General features: G+C 47.6%; 1 protein-coding gene across 2 annotated transcripts; it reads left to right on the top strand.

Moving 5' to 3' along the window:
- Positions 1 to 831: 831 nt before the first annotated feature.
- LOC118509540 (paired box protein Pax-2-B) lies at positions 832 to 10,778 on the top strand. Of its 2 annotated transcripts, none has more exons than XM_036050280.1 (5): positions 832 to 1,213; positions 7,778 to 7,943; positions 8,013 to 8,210; positions 8,901 to 9,205; positions 9,280 to 10,778. In XM_036050280.1, the coding sequence occupies exons 1-5, from the start codon at positions 1,162 to 1,164 to the stop codon at positions 10,155 to 10,157; spliced, it is 1,599 nt and encodes a 532-aa protein (XP_035906173.1). In that variant the 5' UTR covers positions 832 to 1,161; the 3' UTR covers positions 10,158 to 10,778. The 2 variants fall into 2 exon arrangements, with proteins under 2 accessions (XP_035906173.1, XP_035906182.1); XM_036050289.1 differs by having other exon boundaries at positions 1,151 to 1,213; positions 9,283 to 10,778.
- Positions 10,779 to 10,999: the final 221 nt, after the last annotated feature.

The raw sequence follows: 10,999 nt of genomic DNA, 5'->3' as shown, positions 1-10,999 counted from the left end.
GCATCCGTGGAAAGGCCACCCTGAGAGAGCAGGTACCGTGGTGTGTCTTCCGTTTTGAATGTACATGGCAAGAAGCAAGAAGCCAATGTTTGCTGCGAATGGTCCGCGGTTTATGTCCCGTGTCCCGCTGTTCCCAAAGAAATCCTTAACCGAACCAACTGACAGTTACAAGGCTCACCAAGGTGTTGTGTTTTAAATTGTGTGCTCTTTTAGTGCAAACATCTCGCTGAGACGATTTGTTTGTGAGGTGGAATTGGAAAGCCAAAAAAGAAAAAGCGATCCCTTTACAAAAAAAAAGGCCCTCTAAATGCCATTCGAGTCGAAACCAGTGGCTGGTGGTACAAAATCTGCCAGGAGCACGTGTTACGGTTGAGTGACGACCGCACGCGCCTGTCAACTAGCAGGAATTGCTTCGGCGGAGCTAACTTTGTTTCCTTTCCGGCGTATGATATTGCCTTGCGTTTAGGTTGGGGGAAGCGTAATAGAAGTTTTGATTTTAATATCTCTCCGGACTAGCAATTTACCTCCGGATTTACCGTCCAAGAGGCTGAGAAGGGAGCAAACATATCCAGGGTTTCTTGAGAAAAGGAGCAGATTGCTTTAGAACCTTCTTTCAGAGCGTTTGGCAATGAGCAATATCATCCGACTAGCGAGGACCTGCCTTCAATCAAGAAAGATGACCAGGAATAGCGGGAACCACCATCAAGAGTCCACCAACAGCAAGAAGCAAACCGGATGACATTGATACACCTTCGGCAGAGCAGTTGGACGTACTCCAACTAGGATGGTAAGTGTGTCACTAACGTATTGACTTGATCTCTATCTATCTTCCAAACTCGACTCCAACAAACCTGGTTATAACCTTACAATGTATACCCACCAAAACGACAAAGATCCAATTGCTGCGGGAAGGCAACATGACTTGAATGTCTCAGGTTCGCCCAGTCAAGCTTCCTGCCAAGTCCGCCGTCAAAAACCCGGCCAAAATGGACATGATCGGTCCCGGGAGGGGGAAAAAACCCTCGTAGCCACATCCTTCAAGGATGTTTGCCTGCACGGTTTTTAAGTACCTTCCTTCGCGCTGGTCTGTTCTAACTTTGACAACTTTCTCCCCTCTTCCTGACCCGCCCTGTCACTACCCTTCCCACAGCTGCAAGCATCATGCACTACAATTCGTTTAATTGCAAGCAGAACATACTGGAGTATTACACCTGTAAGAACGGCGTGGGGTGAACCGGCTAGGGTGGTTTGGTCGTCCCGCCAATTTTTCACCCTATATACATTATACTGCTTTCGCCGTTAACGGAAGCGGGCCTCCTGTTTTTTCTTCCTTTTCTTCTTTTTGTTAGTCCCGTATTAGTTCTCTTTTTCGTTTTATGCTCTTATTTTTTAAATTCATTGTTTCCCCTCAGCGTTTCAACACGCAAAGCCTTTTTACCCTAGTGTGTTTTCTGCTTTTTTGTTGTGTGTGTGTGTGCTTGATATCTTCCCCCTTGCTTTCATAGATTCGTTGACAAGTGTAGAGCGAAGGTTATTGTGGGGAATTAACGTCCATTTACGTACCCTTTAAACGGACATTCCATTCATCCTGCTCATATAAATATTCTTTGATGCGTGTGTATGTGCGTTTAAACAGTGACAGACAATTGAGTAAGACCACCTTCATTTTCCGATGTTTCAAACTACTGCTCGCGATAGTCCGATGCACGCGAATTTTGATTTTGATATGACATGTAAAAAATGTTGAAACGCAAAAATTCCACTTTGATAATATCCTAACTTCACCCAGTTAAATTTTGAAAAATTGATAAGGATTTCTTCTTCTTTGTTGTCCTTCCGACATCATAAGGTCTTGTCTGCCATATTTGGCTTACTATACTTATTGATACCGCATAGTTGGATAATCAATCCTTAGTATGGGGAAACGGCCCAGATGGGATCTGAACTCCGGTCTTGCCGTGTGATGAGGATTTATAATGGTCCAATTATGTCATCGAATTTACTACGCACTATTTCTAATTTTTACACCACCAAATATAGTCGATTCGTTAAATATTGGCCCCATAACGTCATTTTTACACTATCTTCTTCTATGGCTCTACCACCGCAAGAAGCGTGGTAGATCCATTGACAGTTCTGCTGGATACCCGGGCTCCTGCCATGTGAAGACCGTCGTCACCGACCAATTTGGCCTCAGGTCTGTCGCTTGAAAATCATGATGCGTTTCCTCGTTAGCACACAACCTCGCCTGCTATTTCTGAATTTCTTGACTTAAGCTCTTGTAAGCTGTTGTCTTGAAAGCTGTGTAATCAGTCCTGTAGACAATCCGGAAGAGAGTCAATATCCGATATCGCCACGTGAAAACTGGCTAAGCTATCGCCTTGAAATGAGACTTGTGTAAGTGTTTTTGCCTACATCGGAAGGATTCAAGCACCCTTCGTTTTCTTCGGCTACAACCTTGGGAGGTCTTGAGTTGAATATTCTCATATTCAATCTTCAGTTCTAATGATGGGGAAACCAGGCAGGATGGGATTGCATACCCATCATAACAACCTTCGGATAACCACATAGAAAATCCTACTCCTTCTTTGTTGTCTCTATTATAAACTGAAGAGATCTCGCAGACTGTCATTTCAGGACTGGCTTGCTTGACTGGCTGAATAGTCTGATCAACTCCTGAATAGTCTGACCTACTTACAAAGTCCGGTCAGTCTGGACGGGACAGTCGATACCCAGAGTGCCACCGGACCACTCCACAAACTTCCTCCTTGTTTAGCAGTTCAACTTCAGAAGGTTTTAGCCTACCATTTCTAGCTCCCTGTATTCAAGCTTATCCAAAAGCTAGGTTCTACCAATGGGGAAGCAGATTAATGACGGGATTTGATATCCGGTCCCGTGTGGAGTGTAGACCAGACCAGACCAGACCGGCCCATACTTTTACTCTTCTGCGCAAAATGATCCGGCCTTATTCTACTGTCCATCACTGTAGGTGCAGCCGACAAAGCGAATGGGTCTCGTGGTACCGACGCCGGAATGTGTGTTGAAGAGAACGTCCGGTGGCTTTCGCTTCTGCGCACGGGCATGTGTGTATGTGTTCGACAGGATCCATCCATTACACACAGGTGCGCAATTAACTTTTCTGGCTTCCACTGTGGACCTTAGTTCTCCCGGGGTGCATTATAAAAGGGGGCAATATAAGCCACACACCACTACTACCTGTACTACTGCTGCTCACCCTATTCTGGGAAGGCTCCTCATGCTAAGCGATATAGCTTGAAAGTTTTGTATGAGAGAGAGAGAGAGATAAAAAGAACGCCCCAAAACACTGTTGGCCGTTTAAATTATACGAGCAAGCCGTACGCGGGTGTACGAAGCGGATGGGTGCGACGGCGGTGTTCTCTTCTTGCTATAGCGGCATCACAGGTGTCGGTGTTGCTGTGTGTGCGTGTATAGGTACACGGGTACGATCCCGATCAGAGATCGCCGCTACAGCCAAGGGTAGCTCGGGTGTCGCTTCGTTTACGCACCGCTTGTTTGCTTGAGCGTCTCGACGAGAGAACACACGGAGACCGCGTCGTCGTTCGCCATCTCGCGTTTGGAGCTTTCTGGTAGTGTTTCGCCCCATTCGAGTGTGTGTGTGTGTGAGTGATCGTGCCTATACGATGGATTTAGCAGAGAAGCTTGATCTTCTTTCTTGCCCGACGTTCTCGAGTCATCTCGGCGACCGAAAGCAAAACCCGTACAAGTGCCGCCGTATGAGGTTGTCAGTGAACAGAAAAAAGCAGAAACGTTTTTCGGAAAACCGATAAACGATTCCGGCGTGAAAAATCGTGTTAAAATTCGGTGCTCGTAGTGAAACCAAAAGGTGAACGAATCGGGCAAGCGCCGACCACCGACACGCGCCTAGGAAGCGGAAAAGATCCGGAGAGCTAAGATGGCGGCAGGAGCAGCAGCGAGCATCTGGAAAAAATGGCGTGTTCCGTAGTAGCTGTGTTGATGGCAGTCCCCGTACTGCTGACGGGGCTTTGGTGGTGATTTTTACAATTGTTCCTCAAATGATCTTTTACATTTCGTCTTATTGCGAACCCAACATGCGCGGAGCATGCTAACCCGGGTTAAGGGAAGGGTCTTCCGACGGCACCGAAACCTGAACGGATCCTCTTCTGATCAACCTTTGTTTTCTTTTTCCAAAGTCCTGCACGTTCATAACGAAGAAGAAAAACCTTTCGCCCTGAACTCTTGTGATTGGCTTCAGCTCCAGGAAGTTAAACGCGCCCGAGCTTACCTTTTTTTTACCGTCGAATCCAGAAACGCGCTGTGATGTACTGTGTCTGTGTGGGTATATTATTCTGCACCGTTTTTGATGGACGATCATCGGTATCATGACATCTTGATGTTTGCCGTAATGAGTAGACGGGTAGACGGCGTAGCGAGAGACGGGTAAACAGCGGTACGCTTCACTGTAGATCGTCTCGTGCTTTTGAATCTATAGATCCGCTGGCCAAATCTTCCTGCCTCACACGATCATCATGTTCAACGCACACACACATACGTACCCCTGTAGAGGATGATATGTTGGAAGGCGAGAGCATTCTAGCACTGAATTACCGATGAAAAAGTCTGGCGTCTCCGTTGTCACTCAAACGAGCGCGAATCTATGCTACCGTCCACCACCAAAACCCTAGGTGTGGGTGTGTAGGTGTGTGAGCGCAGGCGAGCGCGCGCGCTGTGAGCGGACGGATTTCACATCAACACACGATCAAACATGGCGTCAGGTCATCAAACAAGTTCAAGGTCTATCAACCGACGTTTTGATTGCTGCGTGAGGTGGTTGGGGTGGTTTTCGGGGGTGAGAATCGCAACAACCACCCTGCGCAGAAGAACTCGCCACCACACATATACATCCAGCGGCACAGCCAGCCAACAGTAGGGAAGCCATTGTGTGCGAAAGGATTTGTCTTGAATGCAAATATGCTCACAATATGCTTTTCAAGGGGTGGGTGAGATCCCACAAGAGAGGGTGAGTGAGGAAGGGGGTTTTATTTCTTTCCGGGTTTCTTGCCACCCGGGATCTCTATCAAGGGAGCGAGAGAAGAAAAGAGATGGGTAGAAAAACAGCGGTAGGTTATTGTCTTCTTTGATCATTCCCTCCCAGTAACTCCTACTCCTCCTCCTTCTCACACCCTCTTCACATTGATACACCACCATGATCAGAAGGGTTTGTTCACATTTTTGTTGTTGATGCTTTCGTACTTATGTTTTTTTTCGCTCAGGCTTTTCTCGGTTCTGAGTGCAGGAAGAAGAGGTAGTCAGTGAGTAGGAAAGGGGTGTTGAGGGGGTTAGTTGAGCCAACTCGATCGTACCCCGCAGCGGAGGGTAATGCACCCGAACGATCGTTTGTCTGTGTGTGTTTGCTTCCCTTTATTCTTTTTTTTTGCTTTCTCGGCTGTTTCTCTCTGTGTCTGGCAGACCCAGGGTCTCTGGTAGCTTGAAAGGTTTATTAGCTGGGTAGAGCGAACGAAAAACGGAAAGGAATTTTCAACAAAAAAAGCACACACATGTCAAAGAAGAGAATCCTTATTTTTTTACTTGTTTGTCTTCTTGGCCTAACAATCTCCTAGGTCTTGCCGGGCATTTGATACCACGTAGTTGGATAGTCATTCCTCAATGCGGGAGAACGGTCCGGATGGGATTTGAACCCCGGCCCAGTCATGTGAACCTTACAAGATCTACAACACAAAAACTTCATGAAAATGGTCTTTTTCCGATCTAAAGAGAACACTCAGAAGACAGCTAGAAACCTTCGTCAGGTGGCTTTTCTTGTAACAAACCGCGGTTTTCTAAGGTGGATGCCATGCAGTGTCTTCACACACTCGCATACATTATTCCCAAACGTAAAAGGGCCTTGCATATGTGTGTTTCTTGTAACACACAAGATTTTCCCCCCAAAAAAAAAGAGTTTCTTTCTTGCTCATCACCACCACTTAACCTCGGGGATAGCAGTGAAAAACGTGTCCCGCGGGAAAAAGTAATGCTTGCTGTGTGTGTGTGTGTGCCCCCCGGGGAAAGGAGGTTGCGAGAAAATTAAGTCAGAATCAACGAGATAGAGGCACCACGCTAACGCACAAAGTCACCTGGATAAAGAGTGTGGCAAAGTAAAGCAAACAGCAAGGCGCTGAAGAGATAGGAGTAGTAGGTGGAGCAGAAGGAAAATTGTGCAAAGGAAGCGAGGGAAGCGAGAGCATAATGTGGGGTGTGTAACACAGAATAACGAACGCACAGAAAGACAGTTACAAGAAACCCCAGATAGAGAAGATAACACGGCAGCGCACCCCAAAAAGGCGAGCCGAGTGCGAAGGAGCACGGAAAACAAAAATGGAAAACGGCTTCGAACAAGCGGAAGCGAATTATACATGAATGGGGGTATAGGCATTAGCAGACAAGCGGGAAACAGAAAACAGGGGGAAAAACAGAAGAGAAGACAGAGAGAGAGAGAGAGAGAGAGAGAGAGAGAGAGAGAGGAAAAAAATTGTTGAATATGAAAACAGTCAAACATTACGAAGCACCACCACCAGAAGTGGTGCCCCGGCACAGCCGGCAGCTTGTGACCAAGCGAAGGAAAAACTTCAAGAGGAAATATTTCCCTTCTGTTCGTTCTTTCGCTTTACCGAGCTGCTTCACAATTAGTGCTCGCTGACGGGAAGGGATAAAAATTATGTGTCTGTTTTTTTTTTCACTTTACAACGTGCGCGTCTGTCTTGCTTCGTACCCGTGTCTCCTCACCGCCCGCCACGATTCCCCATTTTTTCCATTATAATTTAAAAATCCTGTTAGCCTGTTGCTGGATCCTTTCTTCGTGTCCGTTTCCCTTTAACCGTCAGAAGAGGAGAGTAAAAAAAAAAACGCAATGCCACCTGTTCAATGCCGTTGGGGACCGCGTCTTTCTCTTAACCCGACGAGGTAGCTTGCCCTCGTTCAGCTGACCTGCTCAAACTGATCTTACATTTAAATTGTCTAGTTGTGCAACGCTTACTCGTAACACATGGGTGCTAAGCGTTTGTTTCCATTTTTATTTTTGGCGCAAATCGGAAGGATTGGAAGTCGCACCAAAAATACACACCCAAAAGAAGGCTTACATTTTGTTCTATTGCTCTATTGCTAGGCAACCCTCACGCCGGTAGAAGTCTTGCAGAAGATGCGCTACTGTACCGCGCGGGCGGTTGCACTAACACACACTAACCGAAACGATTTCCGTTTTTCTCTTTTTCAAAAGCCTTTAGGTGTTTTTGTTGTTCTTGCCTTTTTTCTTTGTTCTATGCTCCGAGCCTCAATCTCAAGGAGCTCAGCCTAGACACATGGGAAAAGAGGCATTTTCTATTGTTTTATAAACTAATTTGATTACTTTTTTTTCATTGCACACTAGTACTAGTTTGTAACACTTTTACCAAGTTCGCTTGCAATCTTACAACAACTAAATTGGTCGCTTTTTTAAGTGCTCAAGTCACCAAAATTGTTATTCGCAATGTTTGTTAATCGTAAACCTGTTCTTTTCTTTTATTTTTTCCTTCCCGTCTCCGTTTTGTTTTTTCTTGTTTTTTTCTACCTCCTTTCTTTGATTTCTTCTACCTCCTCGTTTTGTTTCTAACATGGGTAACACATAAATTGGGTAACTTTACTTATCTGCCTGTACCCGTACTATCTGCGTCCTTGCGTCCGCGTCTCTGCCCGGTGCCTGGGCCGGTTCGTCCTTCACCCGGCTGGACGGCACGACGGGTAGGCCATGGTGGGGTAAATCAACTAGGCGGGGTGTTCGTGAATGGGCGCCCCCTGCCCGATCTGGTCCGGCAGCGGATCGTCGAGCTGGCGCACAACGGCATCCGGCCGTGTGACATTTCGCGCCAGCTTCGCGTCAGCCATGGCTGCGTATCGAAGATACTATCCAGGTAGGTATCCAACTGCTCCACAGCTCCACGGACGTTTCAATACTCAGCTACGTTTTCGTATGTCCGCAGATACTACGAAACGGGCAGCTTTAAGGCGGGTGTGATCGGTGGTTCGAAGCCGAAGGTGGCAACACCGCCGGTGGTGGAAGCGATCGCTGCCTACAAGCTGCAGAACCCGACCATGTTTGCGTGGGAGATCCGGGACAAGCTGCTGGCGGATGGGATCTGTGTGCACGATAATGTGCCGAGCGTTTCGTCCATCAATCGGTAAGGGTAGTGCGGGTTATTTGCTGTGCAACTGCAAATCGGGAAAAGTCTAGAAACATCTCTTCAAGAATAGCTCAGGACTTACTCAGTGTTTGCCACTACAAGCTCGAAAGGTCTTGCCATTTCTGGCTTTCCTTGACTTGATATTATTAGTTGCCGGAAAGTCAGTTCTGCATACTGCTCCGATTCTAGAGAACTTTCCCTGTTTCGTAGTTGCACAGTATAAGATTAACTTAATATCTACTGACAACCATAGCCTCCTGGACCCAAGTGACTTGACTTGATAGTGTTGACATATTCAATTCTAGTTAGAGTTTCGAAGCGAAGTCTAATGGATCTTTCTCTCTGACAAGCTGACTCTTCCTCGTCAGGAATCCCCGAAAATAGTAACAAAAGGTTCTAAGTTTTGACTCATTCGAGTATAGTTTTGAGACTCCGTCAATATCTAACTAGAGATCCTATTATCTCTCGCCGGTCGAGAATCCCATGCTCTACCGTTTATCACATCCGAGTAGACCTTTGAGACCCCGAACAATTCTTACTGGAGACATCCTAGACATTTGATGTCTAAAACGATCCTTCTTGTTAGTTTCACCTGAACTAGGTCCAGGAAAGGTTCCAAGCCATGTGTGTCGACTGCTACCTCCAGTTATAATGCCACTCCCACTAATGTTACCATTAATCTCCCAGCATCGTTCGCAACAAGGCGGCGGAAAAGGCCAAGTACAGCTCACAGCGGTCGGACAACAGTGGTCTCGACAGTCCACGAATTCTTTCGCGCAACAATCAACAACAACAGCAGCAGCAGCAAACCCAGCAGCAGCAACAGGAGTGTCTCAATCAACAGATGCAGGCCGACCAGGAATCGATGAAGTCACCACAGCAGGTGGAGAACGTCGCGTCCCAATCGTACAGCATCAACGGGCTGTTGGGACTGTCGCAGAAATCGCTGTCCGGTTCCAGCTCCAAGCGGCGTCGCATCAAGGAAGATCCCGGTAAGTTGTGCAGAAGGGGTTAGGTGTTAAAAACCGGTCAGCTAACCAACATCCCGATGATGTCCCATTTCCAGCAGACATGAAGGGCAGCATGCTGAGCTGTATCAAGCGCGATAAGGAGGCCAAAGAGATGTCGGAGAGTATGCTGCACGAGAGCATAGGCAAGGGAGGGCCGGGCCCAGATCAGCAGCAACAGCAGCAGCAGCAGGATAAAGGGCACGATCTGTTCGTCGGTGGTGTTGACTTTGTTAGTTCGCTTGCGATGGCACAGGACGATGGTAACAATCCGGACAATCAGCAGGCCGGCTTTAGTAGTATGCGGGCCGGCCCACGGACCAGCCCGATCAGGTCACGCGAAAATGCGCTCTTCCTGCTGGCGGCCGGTGGTGGTGATAAGGCGCACAAATACCACCGCACGGACGAACCGATGCCGGCGGGCGTGATCATCGAAGACGACAGTAGCGCCCGCAAGCATCAGCAGGCACAGCAGCAGCAGCAGCAGGCACATCAAGCAAGCGACGTGAAGACGACGTACGACAAGATACTCGCCGGTGAGCTGGTGCCGGGGACGGCGGTCAAACGCACCAACACCACCGAACCCACCACCCTGACACAGTCGATCGAGTTCCTGAGCGACATGAACAACAACATCTCCCAGAACCAGCACCAGGGCTTTGCGGCGGCCGCGTACGAAGGTGCGTACAGTGCGGCGGATGCGGCGGACACGGCCGTCCAGCTGAATCCGCATCTGGCCGCCTGCTCGTCCAACTATTCCGCCTTCCTGCAGAACACGGACCAGTTTGCGGCGGCCAACCCGGAGCTGATCTTCCCGACCGCGGCCTACACGCAGTACGCGGCACCCGGCTACGGTACGTTCAACTACAACTCATCGTTCGCCAACAACAACCTGTGTCGGGACCTCGGTCAGATCCACTACCCGGAGGAGCAGTAGTAGTAGTAGTTGTAGCTATAATGGTAGTAGTGGTAGGTGGAGTAGTAGTGGATAATAACGTGGAACGGAGTGATTTCTTTAGCCCGTACGGATATGTCGCCGAACAACGAGGTGTGTTTGCGCCGCGCGTGTGTTGATTTCCGTGTTGAAACAGAGCAACACACACACACACACACACTCGCATACAGAGATGAAAGCAAAGCAAACAGACAAAGTTTAAATCACAATTTATAAAACGAAGATTAATAAACAACAACTCCTCTTTGGAAGAAAGGAGTTAGCGGAGGAGGGGGGCACGCTCCCACACATCCGCGCAATGTGTGTGTGTGTGTGCGTACGATTCGCATTTAAATACAAAGGTATATTTATCGAAAAACGGAGGATCAGGGATTTCGGAACGAGCAATTAGGTGGAATTTAAAAAAAACGACACAAAAACCCCCCACCCCCTTCTTCCACATCCTATCCCGATCGTTAAACCCTGATCCACGCATTTAGAAGGGGAAGATATGTGCGCTACAAAACAAACAACAAAATGCTAAGGAGGTTATTTTTTTCTCTCTCTCTCTCTCAATCTGAAATTTATTAAAATAAAAGCAAGTGCTGCACCGGAAACCAAAAACCACCCTATTCTCTGCTTCCGTGTTTTCGTTTTCTCTTTTCTGTCCTGTGAGATGGTAAAGGGGGGAGGCCTTGCTTTCCCGAGGAGATACACAGCACGCGCGCGCGCGCTTCGTTTGTAACAAGAAATATCACAGTAAAAGAAAGAAAAACGGATAATTAAAGGAAGTCGTTTTACAGGAGAAAACACAATAAAACATTCGGAGATAAATAGTTAAACGA

Source organism: Anopheles stephensi, chromosome X (genome assembly GCF_013141755.1).
Source record: "Anopheles stephensi strain Indian chromosome X, UCI_ANSTEP_V1.0, whole genome shotgun sequence".
Lineage (NCBI taxonomy): Eukaryota > Metazoa > Arthropoda > Insecta > Diptera > Culicidae > Anopheles > Anopheles stephensi.
The sequence above is the reverse complement of the archived record's forward strand: the minus strand, read 5'-3'. Positions and strand labels throughout refer to the sequence as shown.